This window comes from Sprattus sprattus (genome assembly GCF_963457725.1).
Source record: "Sprattus sprattus genome assembly, chromosome: 2".
NCBI lineage: Eukaryota > Metazoa > Chordata > Actinopteri > Clupeiformes > Clupeidae > Sprattus > Sprattus sprattus.
In genome coordinates this window covers 64,775,354-64,792,375 of record NC_137921.1, presented here as the reverse complement: position 1 = coordinate 64,792,375, position 17,022 = coordinate 64,775,354, and the positions used below count along the sequence as shown (strand labels likewise).

The 17,022-nt window shown below is 45.9% G+C and overlaps 2 protein-coding genes across 3 annotated transcripts in view; one reads left to right on the top strand and one right to left on the bottom strand.

Moving 5' to 3' along the window:
- Positions 1-5,995, top strand: part of btbd7 (BTB (POZ) domain containing 7) — a 61,793-nt gene extending 55,798 nt beyond the window's left edge. For both annotated transcript variants that reach the window (XM_080860587.1, XM_080860586.1), the window contains one exon: positions 1,932-5,995. In XM_080860587.1, coding sequence (XP_080716713.1) covers positions 1,932-2,669 — 738 coding nt within the window. In that variant the 3' untranslated portion in view covers positions 2,670-5,995. The remainder of the gene's footprint in view (positions 1-1,931) is intronic.
- A 5,346-nt stretch (positions 5,996-11,341) lies between these two features.
- ubr7 (ubiquitin protein ligase E3 component n-recognin 7) lies at positions 11,342-17,022 on the bottom strand. Its single transcript, XM_080860588.1, has 11 exons — positions 16,757-17,022; positions 16,328-16,461; positions 15,963-16,023; positions 15,761-15,856; positions 15,408-15,461; positions 14,944-15,049; positions 14,593-14,711; positions 13,612-13,791; positions 13,236-13,407; positions 12,867-12,928; positions 11,342-12,191 (listed from the first exon to the last, which is right to left on the bottom strand). The coding sequence occupies exons 1-11, from the start codon at positions 16,883-16,885 to the stop codon at positions 12,099-12,101; spliced, it is 1,206 nt and encodes a 401-aa protein (XP_080716714.1). The 5' UTR covers positions 16,886-17,022; the 3' UTR covers positions 11,342-12,098.

Here is a 17,022-nt window from a genome sequence, read left to right as displayed (position 1 = left end):
GCAAACTAAGTACATAAACATGTGAATACAAAAAACATTTGTAATTGCAACACTTTTCTGGGAGTAGTGGTGCATTATCTGACAGAAGTGCAGGGGTGCCAACATTTCCGTCCATGACTGTAAATGATTGTGTGTGTGTGTACACGTGTGTGTTCATGTATGCAGAAATAAGAAGTCTGCACCAAGCAGAGTCTGTCTGTGTGTTTTTGAGGGGAAGTTTATTTGTGTACCAAAGAGTTGAGTGTGTTTTTGTGTTCTAGTGTGTTGTGTGAATGTGCATGGGTTGGGGTTGAAGAATGGTTGCAGCTAGGGATGCACGATATTGAATTTTAGCCGATATCCGATATGCCGATATTTACAAGCTCATTTTGGCCGATTGCCGATGCCGATACCGATATATACACCTCAGCTTTTTAATTATTGAAAAGTCTCTCCTGTACTAGAATTAATCTGTTATTATGCTAGGGTATTGCTGTAAATACAGGACATTACAGACTTGATGTGTATCAATTTAGAAATAGACATTCACTCATGAAACTGAAATGGTTTCAAATATGGAAATGCAGCTTGGCTTACTTGGCAAGCTAACGTTGGTTAACTGACGTACAGTTTAATAACGTCCCTTCTAGGATTTCTAGACTAATCTATGTAACGTTATTGCCAAGTTAGCTGTTTAAATTCCACATATGGAAAAGTAAGCCATGTAGATCGCGTGGGCTCGTGACATAACGTTTCACATCGGGTCAAATGAGGCATCATCAACTTCTCTGGTGTCACGTAGCATGCTTGGCTAACTTTGCAAGCTAACCTTGGTTGACTGACTTACAGTTTAACAATGTCCATTCTAGGATTTCTAGACTAATCTATGTAATGTTATTGCCAAGTTAGCTGTATAAATTCCATAAATGCAAAGGTGAGCCATGTACAGATAGCGTTGGCTTGTGACATAACGTTTCACATCCTGTGAAATGAGGTATCATCAACTTCTATGGTGTCACGTAGCATGCTTGGCTAACTTTGCAAGCTAACCTTGGTTAACTGATTTACAGTTTAGTAACGTCCCTTCTAGGATTTCTAGATTAAGCTATGTAACGTTATTGCCAAGTTAGCTGTATAAATTCCATAAATGCAAAAGTGAGCCATGTACGGATAGCGTGGGCTTGAGACATAATGTTTCACATCCCGTGAAATGAGGTATCATCAACTTCTCTGGTGTCACGTAGCATGCAAGCTAACAAGCTAGTGTTGTCTAACTAACTCCGTGACTTATTAACGTCAATTAGCGCGACAGGTAATGTTGTAAAGCGTGGCACGCGGGTGGTCTGCATCTATGCATGCAACCTACATTATGGCCAAGCTGCATCTCCTCCTCCTTCTCCTGAAAAGTTTTCTGACAAATAGGCATTTTGTCATCATCCTCTGATACTGTGAAGTAGGATACTGCCACACAGCCGACGCTCATAAACATTTGCTTTGCGTGCGCATAATTTACACGTCACCTTATCGGCCAGGTACATCGGCAGAAATGTTTCATATCTGCAGATACCGATAATTAAGTTTTTAAGCCGATAACTGCCGATACCGATGTCTTGCCGATAATATCGTGCATCCCTAGTTGCAGCATATCTATGTTTTTATCATGGGCAATGGGAGTCTTTCCCTTGGAAGCAGCTGACAGTCATATACCTTGACCTGTCCAGCATTTGAAAACTCAGTCCTTTGAAGGCAGAGGAGAGAGACTGCATGTCTCCAGAGTAAAGAACACAGATCACACTTCTGTAGGAGCCTGTCTGTGTCTGTCTGACTGAAGGAAAACGTCAGGATTTCAAATCTCTTTTGGTTGCCTTTCAGAAGCATGTAGTGCTTTGATATTCATGTGTTCTTTTTCAGTTTATTTATTCATTTGTTTGTTTGTTTGTCTCCTCTCCTAGAACATGGAGCCTGTAATGAACGAGTTCATGCCAGACATCGCCATGGGGGTGTCTGCTATGACCCTGAAGGAATGCCGCATGCCAGAGGTCAACATGGAGATGGAAGGTCACGACCCTCATCCTTTGACTACCGCCTCCATCCCCCACGGTTACATTGGACGCCACCCGCACTCCTCTTCCTCCACCTGCTCCGCCTCCCGCAAGCGGCACGCCGCCGAGTCCAAACTCGAGGCTCCGCCCGATTTCCCCGACCTGTACGAGCTCTCGGGGCGCCTGGCAAGCGCCTCATACGCCGGCCCTCCTGACCTCTACAGCCACGGCCGGCCCCCGGTCCCGGGAGCTCCGGCGGGGGCCCTCTCACCCGGCTATGTGCCCGACCAGCAGCCCCAATGCCGGGACTCGGGCCTGCGCCTGGACATGCTGGAGCAGCCGCCCCAGAGGCTGGACCTCGCTCTGGCCACCCACGCAGCCCACACGGCCACTGCGGCAGGGCAGGTAGCCGCCCACCGGGCCGGGCGGCCCAAAAACGAGACGGACCTTACCTGCGGCCTGGGTAGCCCCCCGCCACCGCCGCCGCCCCCTCAGCCTCCATGCCCGCCCGAGCCCTACGAGGAGTGGGCGCGCAGGCAGGGCACTGAGGGCATGGCCGGGGGGGCTGAAGACGGGGGCATGGGCGGGGCAAGGGAACGCAGGTCGCCCAGTAAACCAGAGTACCCTTACAGGAAGTCGGCGCTCTGACGCCCTGCCCCCCCCTACCCACCCACACACACACCTCACCCTCAGCCAATGAGGCATGGTAGTGGGGTGTGAAGTGGCTGAGAATGTGTGCGAGTTAAACGGCTGCTTTGGTGGATTGTAAGGATTGTAACTGCCCAACGGAGCAGAGCGTAGTCTTCACGTTGGAAGGTGCCAGTGACCAGTGAGTTCCGACGATGCTTGGGTGATGTTTGAGGAGCACTTTGGTTCGGTTTTGATCCCAAAAACACACATCAGTTTACCCATAGTTCAGTTTGTTTTTTCAATCTATCAGCCACTACCCGCGTCCACTCCAACGCCCCTTTTCACCCGATCGTCCACCTCTACCCACAATCCTCTCTGCTTCATCCTCATGTTCTCCACCTCATTGTCCCGCTCTCCAATCTGCCAGCCTTTCAGTCAAGTTGGCTGCCCTGTGCCAGCTGACAATCAGCGACTTAAATATAAATGGCTTTAAAAAGAGGTTTATAATGATGCACCCCCATACCTCCTCCCCTCTTTCACATTCTCATTTCCGGATGATTACGGAGTTATATATTTATATATGTGTGCCGGATTTGCCTCCTTTGAAAACAAATTGAAAAATGCCCAGGCAATGAGTTGCAAACTGAGTTCCTGAGTACCCCCCCCGCCCACCCCAAAATCCCACCTCCCATCATCCTCCTCTTCCTTCAGACCCCCCCCGCCCCTGGCAGTAATGGCTCTTGTAATCCTCGGGAAAGCAAGCGGCTGTGGGCATTAGCACGGGCAATTTGAGATTCGGAGACGGACACAAAAGAGAGCGAGCGAATGAAATCTGTCCTCCCCACCTTCTCTGCCTGGCGCGCCGTGAGAATACCAATACCAATGCCAGTGGCGTTGTATTCGACAACGCACCAATGCGACTCCCAAGGGCTGTGTGGACGAGGGGAAGGTGGTGCGCTGATAGCAGAGCGGGGCCTCTGGATCAGACCTGGAACTGGTCTTGCACAGACCAGACCAAACGAGACCAGACGAGTTCCACCAATCTTGGTGTGCTCCAAGGCTCTTCACTGCGTCTGAGCCAGGTCTGATCCAAGGTGAGCTGCTGTCACACAACTTTTACCCAGCCAGTCCCACGCTACACGTGGCCTTCTGGCATAGCTAGGCCAAGCCCATTTAGTGGGCGAGAGATGCCCCTTTAACCTCTTAAAAGTGCGAGCTTGGGCAGTGACACCCCAGCTGTCATTTATCAGAGTGATGAAGCTGAAGACAAGGAGCTGGTGTTTAACATCCCCACTAATGGCCGTGTGTGGACAAGTGTTCTGGTTTTTCTTTGGAGTTTCTGGAGTTGGATGTGTGTGTTTATGGGTCTCAACCAAACCATTGTCTTCCCATTCAAACCTCACCCTGTCCATCAGCAAATATCTGGCCAGGGTTGCTTTGGTCCCTAAACCCAAACCACATCCCCGGCTGTGAGTCATGAAGCATCACTCCTCCTCCTTCTTCCCAAGACAATACTGACAGACTTCATGACTCGGCCACGCCTCAGTGCACCCCAGGACAAAAGAAAGCAGGTCGTTTAAGGACGTTTATTGAAATCATTTTGCCTTTTGTGGAGACTTTTCTAAGCCAGCGTAAACCATGCTTTATACCCTCCTTCTATTGTTCACCAAGAGTAGATGCAAAGCAAACAGAAATACAATTCGTCTTTGTTATGTTTTTTTTGAAAGACTTTTTTTTGCCCTTACCCATAGTGGTGTTTATGTGTTTTGTTTTGCTCCTCGCTGTGGAGAAAGGGCTGCAGCACTGCCCTCTTTAGCCATGCTGTTGCTTAGCGATGTTCCAGCACTTGACCGAAGCTCAGTCTAAGTCAAGCCTGTCCCCGGAACCCCCACCCCTCAGTCAAGGTGCCCTCAGAGGACCCAACATGACTCATGAGTTTCAAGCTAAATGACTGTCCTTAAAATGATTGCCTCCTTGATTCATTTTCTGATGTTTGTTTGTTTGTTTCTTTTAATATATATATATATGTTTGTTGTTGTGTCTGCGACTGTGCATTGTTGAGGAGGGATAGAGTGCTGGGACAGTGTTGTTTTCTTATTTTTTTTCCTTGCTTCCTCGTAAATGACCTGCATTTCAAGTGTCTGAAGGAAGGTGGCTGCGGGCTGCGTGTTGAGATGGGTCTGGGAGCTGGGTCTGGGTCTGGGTCTGGGTCTGGGTCTGGGTCTGGGTCTGGGTCTGGGTCTCTCTCGGGCCCACAGAGACACACAGATCCTTGGAGCCAGGACAGAGAGTGCGGCTGAGAAGGGCATGTGTGATAAACGCTCGCTGATGAAGCCAGAGGACGCTTGGAGTGGTTGAGGTGGGAGTTTAACAGTGATGGGGACTACAGTTGTTGTCATACACACTAACGTTTTTATTTCAAATGCACAAATCAGGACACAAGTTTTGTCGTAATGTCTTGCACATATGTTAGTCAAGTCCAGTATTTTCATTCATTTCTCATTATTGCTTCTTCAAATGCACCATTTTCTTTAACACTCATCAGTCTCAATTTAAGCTTCAGACACCCTGATGGAATCTTGCTTTTAGGTCAGACACACACACACACACACACACACACACACACACACAACCTTGTCGCCTGAAATCTAATGACCATTCTGGTCAGGAGTCACTCCACCCTCTGGGTCATGCCATCCTGCCACTACCTCTGATCTTTCACCTCTGACCTCTGAGCAGTCATCCCTCCACCTGAGCTACAGCTCCATTCCCAGTGCAGTGCAGTGCAGAGCAGAGCAGAGCAGCGTGTGGCTCAGATCTGCTCTCGCCTCCCACCCAGCTCCCCTACTCCAAACCTCAGAGCAAAAGGGATGTCTGTATGCAATCTCTCTCTTTCTCTCTGACTCACTCTCTCTCTCTCTCTCTCTCTCTCTTTTTGACTCACTCGCTCTCGCTCTCTCTATCTCTCTCTCGCTCTCTCTCTCTCTCTCTCTCTCTCTCTGACTCTCACACTCTCTCTCTCTCTCTCTCTCTCTCTCTGACTCACACTCTCTCTTTCGCTCTCTCTCCCTGACTCACTCTCTATCTCTCTCTCTCTCTCTCTCTCTCTCTTTGACTCTCTCTCTTTCTCTTTCTCCCTCTCTCTCTCTTTGAATCTCTCTCTTTCTCTTTCTCTTTCTCTCTCTCTGACTCTCTCTCTCTCTCGACTGCCGGAAGCGATTGCTCCACAGTTGTTTGCTCCCTGCTATCTGAAGCACTAATCAGATTATCCATGGAAACGCACACAAGAACACAACACTGTTTCCGTGCCAATTATCAGGTTCTCATGGATGACTTCCCCATGCTGTGTGTGTGTGAGTGCACGTGTTTCTGTTTTGGGTGTGTATGTGCCTGCCTTCTTCCTATCCCTTCACAGTGTGGTTCAGGACACAGATGTTGAGTGTGAATAAGTCTGTCCTGTGATCAACAGACATCCACCTGTGCTGGGAGAGTGTGTATTAAACTATCGCTGACTCCTAATGTTTTAACACAGTGATGGACATTTTGAGCTTTCAGGCAGTGATGGTTTGGTGTGTGAGTGTCGCCTGCCCTTACTAGGTCCCTCAGTGTTAAAACAGCATGGGCAGCTTCAAGAAGGGACGCCGAGAAGTCCAAAGGTCGTGGTGGCAGGTTGTTGTGGTGTTTTTGTCCACAGATGTTTGTTATTGTTGTGTTGTCCTCTAGAGCTTTCCAGATGTTAGTCTTTCAAATGTATGCACATAAAGCAACATTCGGGTGTCCAGAAACACCAGAAACGCACAGTCTGCTGGCCATAGCTGTTGCCCTTCCTCAACAACACTGGCAATGTGAACACACACCCCCCCCACCCCCCCCCCCCCCCCCCCCAGTACATGATCCACCCTAGAGTCCAGCAGCTATCAGGAGAGGAAGGTGAGGCACCTGAGCTTATGAAAGGCACAGACCCAGAAATAGACCTGCCCGGGGGCCACGGCGCCTGTCTCCATGGAGAGCAGGCACCCAGCCATGTGAAACGGGCTCGGGCTGGAAGACGGATGGATGCGGGGCGACGCCGAGTCCCAGAAGAGCAAGAGCAGGCACAGAGGTCAGAGGTCAGAGCCCCCCTCCCAGAGCTGCCGCCATGGCGACCTCAGTGCCCGCCCCTGAGGTGTCCACTCTAATTAACGATCATTTCGGAGAGGTTGGAAAGCGTCGTTTTGATGCCTATCAAGTATGGGTGGTTCTGGCGTGCTGTGGGATGACTGACCGTAATATGCAGCTACAGAGAGGCCTATGATACCTGTCGGTAGGACGCTAAGTGTAGCAGTGGAGGAGATCGGTAGGCCTATTGCAGTCAGCTCTTTGAAGAGGCGTCATTTTGATCACATTCTGACAGTAGTTGCCAACCTCATTGTGGCCCTAGACACTTGAGCAGAGTTGCCTATATGTCAGAGAGTCTCTGATCTAGGACATTTTCAAAGGCACTCCTGTCATCTGGCGCCACCAGGGACTTGACACGGCCCTGGCGCCCTGGCTAGATCTCGGGCAGCGCCCAGGGGTGTGTCTGCACTGCCACCTGCAGGCTCCTCCAGCCTGAAGCAGGGTTACTCAAGGTCAAGTCACCCATCCTCCACCACCACCAACACCACCCGGCCGCCTCCTGTTCATCTTCAGCCCATCTCTCTCTCTCTCTCTCTCTCTCCCTGAACAACTCTCCAAAATCTCAGCCAGCAGCACCAGCCTCAAGAGCTGCTGAGAGGCCCTCCCATCTCAGCTGTGTGTGTCTTCTGCCTGTGTTTGATGTGGTAGTCCCCCCTCATCAGTGGCTATATTTAGTTCATGGTAATACCCCCCCCCCCCCCCCCCCAAAGCAGCACCACTGTCAGCTGCATTAGGTTACTGCGACTGATGTGTTGGAAAGCTAGGCTGCTTCTCATTTCAGAGTGTCTTCAAGTTTAAGCTCAGGCCTAAAAAAAAAAACGGTCTGCCACAGGTCATTCTCTTCATTCTCGGTGACGAAAGCTACAATTTAAATATGCTATTAGGCAAAGGTCTCCACAGTACGTGTTGTTGTAAATGTGGTTGTGTGTGATTGATGGGCTTCATGTAGTGTAGTAATGGTGTAGGGTGAAAAAGAACAATAGGGTTTCGTTGTAGGGTTTAGTTTTTGCTCAAGCCTCTCCAAGATGACTCTCAGTGGAGGCTTGGTCTAAGCCCTGTGATATTGTGCTGTGCTTCTATTGCATATGAATGATGTGGGTGATACGATGGTTTGGAACTATGATTGATTGTGGAGGTCTGTGCTTTGTGCATCCCCTCATTTTCCAGCCTTAAAAATGATCGCCGGTTTCTTTAATTTTATGTTATGCGCTTCTCTTGATTTAGTTCTTGCGGAGCATCATTTCATTAAAATGTGTGAAATGTATTTGTTGTTAGCGAGGAATGTACAGATTGTTGCACTAATTTCAACTGTAGCGATATCCAACAAAACGTCATTGGGATATGTGGTGTTGGATTTTTGTTTTTTTTTCCCTTTTGTGTCCAGTTGCTGTGAAGCTGGGCCCCCTATTGGATAGTTGTGGAATTGCCCCTTCATGGTTGGAACTGTTGGTTTCTCTGACCAAGAAGCATCTTTATTTTTTTTTGTTGTTTGTTTGTTTTGCAGTCAGCTCCATGTCGGCTTGGTCACACGGTCCTTGTGCATTTAAGGGTTTGAAATCACAAACAAGCAAAGGCCACAGCGTGCGGATGTGGATATGTATGTGTGGTGACATTCTCCAGCTCCTTCCCTTAGCTTTCTAGACGATCGAGTGCCTTCTCTATCAGAGGCTGACCATTTCCCTATCCCCCCATCCACCCACTACAGCAGGACCCCCCCCCCTTGTCTTATGCAAGCCTTTTCTACAAGCCTAAAGTTGACCAAGCTCTTTGTAATACCGTAGCTAAAGCTTTCTGTAAATATTTGTGGTTTTGTTTCCTTTTTTCATTTGTTTCTTCTTGTTCTTTGAAGAGTATTTTTCAAAAATTAGGATCAAAACATAGTAACTTTGGTCTTAAGCCGCAAAATGTCTGGTTTGTTCCGTGTAAAGAACTTTTATAAATATATATATATATGTATGTATGTATGTATGTATGTATGTGTGTTTGTGTGTCTGTGGGTATGTGTGTGTGTGTGTGTGTGTGTGTGTGCACGCGCCCGTCTATGCGCGTGCATGTGGGTGCGCGTGTGTGTGTGTATATATAACAAATATGCAACATGTATTTGGTATATATATGTATATGTGTGTGTATATACATATATATATATATATATATATATATATATATATATGTATATATATGTGTGTATATGTATGTATTCATATATATACATATATATATCAGGGCAAAAAGCTTTCTTGTAGATCCTTGTAAGGAGTTGTGGAAAGTGTCTATTTTTCTACTCTTCTCATGGGGGGTACATCAGTGATGGATTTTATTCTGCAAATAGGTGACTGACATCTTCTAAATAAACTGCTTTGATAGAAAGCTTTTGCTGCTTCCTGGCTCCTTTTTTTGTCCTCTTGTGTGTTTTGGTTAATGATGTACAGATACATAGTGGCCAGTGCACTCGCTAGGGTGGCCGGTTCAGTCGTTATTTCTAACAAATGAAATGGATTTGGAAAAAGCTTTTGATGTGCTATTGGAACAAAAAGTTTAAAAAAAATGGTCCAGTTTAAATCTGGATTGAATTCATGTCCTGGATTGATTGATTCCAGAACATCCTACCACTAGTGATGACCAAAGTCACGAAGATGAAGACCTTACCAGCCCGCAGCTAAAGGTTTTGGGATCCCTGTGCAGCAGAAGGGGAGGGGAAACAAGTGGTAAAAGTACACAGCATACACATGGTAGATACAAACATCATATGGTATATACATGACGCAAACAAAACAGCTTAGTGGGTATACTGAGTGCTCGTTGGGTTGTTGTTGTTTTCAAGGGTAAGTGGAGTAGTAACAGAAAAACATGTCGATGATGGCAATTACATTGCAGGAAAATTCTAGCATAGAGTAAGGGGTAAAATGAGTATATGGTGGGGATGGGTACGTGTGGGCCGAGAGTTTCATGTCTCGAGCAAATAGAAGAGGCATGTACCCTGAAAAGAGCCATCTTTCATTCTACATCAGAAAGTGTTACCCTAATATCATTAACCCACTCCTCCCTTATACGATATACAGAGGGATTCAGTATGTTCATGATCTCTGCACAAATCATTGATACTCTACCTCTTTTTAACAAATGAACCTTTAACAAAGAATCCAAGCCGGAGAAGGGAGGGAGGAGGGAGCATTTGTCAGTTCATATTTTGTGGACAGCTGTTCAAAGCTGGCAAAAGTATTTTCAAAATATAGGTCCCTTATGCTATGTATTATCACGCTAGATCTAGAAGCCATTGTCTAACAGAGATGGCTGAAGAAGATGATTATTTGTTATAGGAGAGTAGATAGAGATGTTTTGGATGCCTAAGCATTTTTTTTATTGTTTGAGGGTGCGCAAAGACTATTTTACAATTACATTCACATTATTCACTATTGTTGGTAAAGATGCACAGAATAAAGCAGGATGTGAGTGTGGCCTACTTGTAGCAAGTTAAATTTGAAGCCACGCAGGGGTTGTGTCATCCCAGTCCTTTAGCCATAGAGAGATAGCATTTAAGTTAGCAGCCCAGTAATATGAACGGAGATTTGGCAGGGACAATCCACCACAGGCTTAAGGTCTCTCCATAAATTCTTTCCTTATAAGTGCAGCTTTACTATTCTAAATAAAAGAAGGTGCTGACCGGCTGAAGGCTTTGAAAAATGACATTGGTATGACTATAAGTATAGCTTGAAATAAATAAAGGTATTTGGGTACTACATTCATCTTTACAGAATTTACTCTCCCAATGAGGGATAATGGTAGAATGGACCACCGCTGAATATCTTTTTTGGTCTGTTCCTGAAGAGAAGCAAAGTAAGTAGATATAAATTTGATAAACAGATAATGAGATGCATTTAAGTGAGCAATTAACAATAGGTAAAATGGCCACTTTATCAGTATCAATATAAGCGTTGGCAATAGGATCTAGAAGGTGGGGGGGGGGGGGGAGAAAGGCTGCCTGGCAAAGTGTATGGGAATTTTATTTGCATTTAGTTTTGATAAGGGCTGACAAGAGGCAAGCAGATTTAAGTTAGAATGGCAAGGGTGGCACACAAGTGCCCAACTGGCTGATGCCTGCCGCAACATGTGCTGTATGCTTTACCCAGGATTCGTAAGACAAAAGCAGTGTGTATGCTCTTCATGTACAAACCGCACTTAACCCTGGCCTATACTAAATATTTGTATTTTGTTTAAGTTCTAGGGCCAGTATAAGTAGTACTCACAAGTACATGAGGACACCCTTCAGAGCAGGGTTGTGTTAAATGCCTTCATCTTGCCATAGTGGCTCACATTTGTAGTCCTTGGGGTTTGTAAAGTGGCAATGTAAAGGAACAATGTGGGGAAATTGTGGTGTTTACGAGCAATTCATTTGAATTGTATCAAACATTTAAAATCACTGAACCACAACCTCACATATTAATGTCTTTATTTTTCCAAAGGTATGCCATTATATAAAGGGACAGGAAAAAAAAACGACACTGAAAATATGATCAACAATACAAAACAGACAAAAACAAACAAGTCATTAGCTTCCTCTCTGAGAGAACATCCACATTATGATGGGAGGTGGGGAGGGTGTCCGTCACAAGGTTGGTACTTGCCTCTACCAGGAATACTATAATCCCCAAGGCAGATCTTTACGGAGACCGGGTTCAGATCCAGAGTCATCTGCCCAGAGGGTGACTGCTATTATTAATGACACCGACAAATAGGATCAAGAAAGCAGCTTTCTAGACACTGAACCAAAGCCAGAGAAACAATCGCAACGGTGGCCCACGCCTGTGATGTGTGGGTCCTATAGCATTGGGATGGGTTAGCGCTACTTGGTCTTTTCATGTGTTGGTGTCTGGTGAACACGCTCATGGGTTATATGTTGGGTGACTAGCGCTCCCCCCTCCAACAGGTATATAGACACGATACCCTCCTGTGGGGACTAGTTAGGTGGTGGTGGTTTGGGGGCAAAATAACAGGATAACAGAAATGTAACTATAGGCCTCGTTTCCTTCCTTGAAGTTTCTCTAAGGCGAACAAAAAAACATCTGATATCAAGCACTCTTCCGCCCACAGACAAGCTCACAAAGACTTCTTCCATCTTTTAGCTGACATTTCTTTTAATTCAAAACATTAGTTTGGTTTTTGTTGTCGTCTCCAAAGCAATAGAGGTTAGGGAGGAGTGGTGGGGTTACACATGGACAGGGTTGGTGAGGCGGGAGGTTCTGGAGGGAGTTGGTGCGATCTAGATTAGGGTTTGGGTCCTGGTTAGGGGGTTCAGCTGCAGTAATACTGGCCCGCATTGGCCCGCCGTCTCTTGCGGGTCTGCTGCTCCTCGAAAAACTGACGGACGTCCTCTGGGGTCACGACCTGAACATGGGATGGCATGAGGTTACAGTCTGACAACTAGTTGGGCGGTAATATGTGAAATCAAGAAGGTACTAATCAAGAGTGCCTTTATGAGTTAGGGTAGACTAAGAATGTTCCTCTAATTACACTGTATAACATACAACATGGCATTTTAAGAAACCTAGGAGTTAAGTACCATCCCTCTGGCGATGTCAGTGGAGTACAACGCTCAAACTGGTGAAGACTGCAACATTTATTGCAGTAATGTGGACCCAAAGGCCGTGATTTATCTGTCCCATACTTGGAGGGTAATTTCAGAACAGATAAAGTGAAGTGAAGTGAAGTGAAAGTGACTATGACAGAGGTGGTGTAGACACACACACACACACTCTGAAATGCACCTCTGCATTTAACCCATCCAGGGAAGTGACACACACACACACACACACACACACACACAGTGAAGTTACACACTAACCCAGAGCAGTGAGCTGCCTTTGGCGGCACCCGGGGAGCAGTGATCGGGGTTAGGTTGTGGGCATGGGAGAGCAGTGGTCTACCAATTCCCCCGCCCAAATTTTTCCTACTGGTCGGGGATCGAACCGGTCACCCTATGGTTTCCGGCATGAAACCCTAACCAGTAGGCCACGGCTGCCCCATGCAGGTATGGAAGTGTGCAAGGACAAAAGAACCCACCTTTCCTTCTGCAGCAAACCTCTGCAGATAATCCCTCAGCTCCGTCTTTAGGTCGTTATACTCTGAAAGGAGACACAAAAACTCGAAATGTTAACTGAATGGCCAGACATAGTTTACCCTGACAAGTTCACTGAATTTAAACCGCACCTAAGTAAAGCCATTTGATATAGAATTTAATAGAGTTCTGTGGTTAAAACTAGTTTTGGCCTAGGGTTATTTCCCTGTATATCTATATATATCTGTCCTCCCAAGTCTCTATTCATCTTTACCTCTCTCCATCCCCCTCTCCTATCAGACATCACAGCTTACCTCCCCCTCACCCCATACACTTTGCTGTCTTTCTCTTTCATTCTCTCTCTCTCTACTCACCGTAGACTAACTCCAGCTGCTGGACACGGTTGAGGGTGTTGAAGGCGGACATGAGCGGGTCCTGGCCCCCTGACGCGTCCTCGCGCTCCTGCTCCGTGCCTTTCGTCTCGTACGCAAGCACAGTGTCAGACTCGTCCAGCAAGAAAGCCACGTTTGCCTTCTCGAACATTCTCTGTGGGGGGGGGGCATGACATGAAGACCCTCGATCATGTTATACAAAGATGAGGGTTTAAACCAAGGCAGCAGAGATCACTACGTTGGACTTCATCAACAACATCAGGTTGAACGACAAAAATTGATTTTAAGGTATAGAAGTAATTATAGAATCTACTCCAATTTCATCAAATTGGGGGGGGGGGGGGGGGGTGTAAGGTACCTTGCAGCTGGTGCAGGAGCAGAGGTGGGAACGCCAGCCAGAGGACCAGAAGACCGCCCCCTCCTGCTTACGGCTCCGCCCCTCAGCTTGCAGCTCCTTCAGACCACACCCTGTGTCTCTGGACGCCTCGCCCTCCTCAGAGTGCTTCCTCTTACAGCCGGCTGTCCCATTCACCTTTGCCTACGGAGACAGAGGTTTTATTTCTCTTTTTTTATTCACGTTCACCTGAATTCATAAACATGGAAAAGTCCCAGAAAGCACTCGTGATATGGTACATCAATTGCTATTGATTCTTGCTACCTTTTTTTTAGAGGTGATTTCAAGTCTTGGCCTGTATTTTGATAGCACACTAGCACTTGAAACCAGATGAACTAAGCCGCATTTACATCATGATGTTGAAACTTAAACATAACAGTAAACTGACAATGTGACTCATCAATGAGAATCTGCTTACACATTGTTGTGAAGTAAGAGTTCCATTTCAGGCAAAGCATGAGAAGATAACGCATGTGGTTTTCAGACAGCTAGAAGCCACCAACACTAGCAGCAATTACGTTGTATCGAGTTCATGAAAATAAAGGCGGAAAATACCATATATAAAAAAATATATATATATATATATATATATTTATATATATTTCTCTCGCTCACTAGAAAAGCGAAGTCATTCTCATGGAGGACAGTAATCTAAACCAAAAGCCTCTCCATCTTGTGCTGAAATGATTTCTAGCGCCCTCTTGTGGAATGTCAATGCAAGGCCTTCTGAAGGGCTGAGTTTACATCTGAACCGGAAACTATTTAGGCCAGCTACATACACACTGAGCACTGCCAACAAAACTGGTTCTTTGTTCTGTTTTACAAAACAAATGGCAACCTGCCGTGTAGCCTTTATGAAGTCAAAGAACGAAACACTTTCAACGGACACACACACACATATTTGGCACTTCAATGGCCCAAACAAACAGTGTGAGTGTGGAGTACCTGCTCTCCTTTAGTGCTCCCGGAGGCTGTCTCTCCTCTGCTCTTTTCCTCTGTGTCGTCTGCCTCCTTCTTCACCTCTTCCTCAGATTTGCATGGGCCTTCTTTGGTCACGAAGGGAACTAAGGACAAACCCATGATAGTCATGATACAGTCGTAGTGGTTATAGCTGTAGTAGTAGTAGTAGAGGTGGTCCTGAAGGGACAAGCGACCAGTCCATCTATGAATGAGTCCCGTCAGAAATACACCTCTAAAACCAATACACTTTCAAATAAAAGAAATAAAATGATAAAAAAGAAAGAAAGATTTTTCTTTTTTTTCCCCACACGAAAAAACCCAGCAGGGCAGACATACTTGCTGTGTGTGCAGCATAGGTCCATAGGAAGGGGGCCTTCCTCATGCAGGACTCACACACCATCTCCTGCAGCTCCACGCCCTCTGGCACACCACAACCCAGGTGCTGGAAAGACAGTGTTCAAGATTGCAAATATTACCTACCATATTGACTTTGCTACACAATATAAATATCCTCAGAGACAACTGGCAGCCATACAAAGTATAACCATTCCCTGTGGTTGGCTAACGATACCTGCTAGCAGTAGGGTAAACCACAGGTTTAATAAACACATAACCATGATCTCTAAAATTAAGGACATTTCATAGGACTCCTGGTGCGTGATATTATTCATTCATGAAGTCACTCACATACTGCTAAACCAAGAGCTACGTTTCAAGTTGCCTTGAGACAATTACTTCCCAGCAGTCATGAAGACCTATCGATCTCTGCCTTAACTGAGACCAGTAAGAAGTAACCTTACCCGACCATGGAGCCAGTCCTCGCAGACCACACACTGGATCATCTCATCTGAAACCTAGAAGTGGCACATGCCAAAGGTCAGTCTATGATTTCACCATTAAACTTAAACAAAACATCAAGAATATTGATTTAGGAGGTGGGGTCCACACACCAACATCCCTATTGAAAGTGTAAAATTTCCATTAACTACAAATGTTTAGCAGTTAAACACTACAATATCACTTTCTACAGCTTTTAACATCAGTCAATAAATTCCGCTAATAAAACCCAATAATTCAATGCAGCTGGTTTAAAATGTGTGCCCCTATGACAATTTACAGTAATGTTATACATATCAGGGTGCCCATGTCATACCTGGTCCTCAGAATCTGGGTATGGGCGGTTGCAAGTGCAGTAGAGGCCAAAGAAGTTGTGGGTGTACTGATTATCAGCGTTCAGCTGATCTTTTTCCTACCACCAAAACAGAGACGTCAGATCCAACATACCACTATAACAACTGTCAGGTTTATTTCTTACACAAACCCAAGCAAACAAAAAACTGAAAAATGATACCTACTGGGAACAATTTACATTCATTATCTCCAAACTTCGAATTTCCACAGTCACAACGAAAATTCCTGTAAATTAGAAGGGTAGATTCACTACATGTCCGGCCGAAATACACTTCACAACCAAAACTCCCTCTGCCACTATTTCATCAGACATGTTGAGATTAGAACGAATATGAACCAAAATGAAACTGAAGTTAAAGTCCATTGGACTGCACAAACACCCAAGCAGACAAAAAACAGAAGAATGATGACCTACTGAGAACAATTTACACTCCTTACTGTACCTATATTACGTATCGCAACATAACGCCTAAAAACATGACGTCTAATAACTACTGCTTCCCTTAATATGAAGTGTGATCAATCTCACCTCTTCGTGTACAGCTCATACAGTTCATGACCTTCGTGACACTTGTAAGAGCAGGCCAGGCATATGCCAGCGGGCTCGCCTCCCTTTGGTGTGCACGAGCTGCATGCATACAGAGCCTGTCGCTTCACGTACCCCTAAGACAAAAAGAGAAACATCACATTCATGTAAGCGGTCCTACACCGACTTGTCGGCCCTGTTGGGAGCAGAGCATGTAATGCTGCCTCGTGAAACAATGGGTTATTTCATCGAACCACCACCAGTTTACTCTCCGTTAAAATCTCGGAAAATTAACAAATTGTTTAAGAGGCCAACCAAGAGATATGGAAAACAACAAAGCAATAGCATCGCGTCGGTTGCCATTCGTGATGAAAACTAGCTGTAGCGTTACTCGAGTGAAATGCGGAGTTTACTTTCACGCAGGCTACTCACCTCTGGGTAGGAACATTTGTCCGGGTCGCTGCCAGCGAGCACAGCAGAAGCTTCGTTTTCCAGCTCCTCGTCCTCCTCCAGTACATCAACCAGAGAAACGGTAGCTTCATCCCCCTCATTTGCCGCCATCCTTAAAGTAGTGAAAATAGAAAAAATGAATTCTGCTTCCTGTTCCAGGGCAGAACCACCGGCCAGAACCACTCAACGGGGGTGCTCCGTGCACGAAAACGGACAATTCGTATTACTAACTGAGAATAATTAAACTG

Bases quoted from the DNA above. Each gene is read 5' to 3' on its own strand.
- ubr7 (XM_080860588.1), bottom strand. From the start codon at position 16,885: ATGGCGGCAAATGAGGGGGATGAAGCTACCGTTTCTCTGGTTGATGTA. The intron at 14,712-14,943 runs GTATGTCTGCCC...GTTTGTCCTTAG, and splicing joins CTATGCTGCACACACAGCAA to TTCCCTTCGTGACCAAAGAA. The intron at 13,408-13,611 runs GTACCTTACACC...CCCCCCCCACAG, and splicing joins GCTCCTGCACCAGCTGCAAG to AGAATGTTCGAGAAGGCAAA.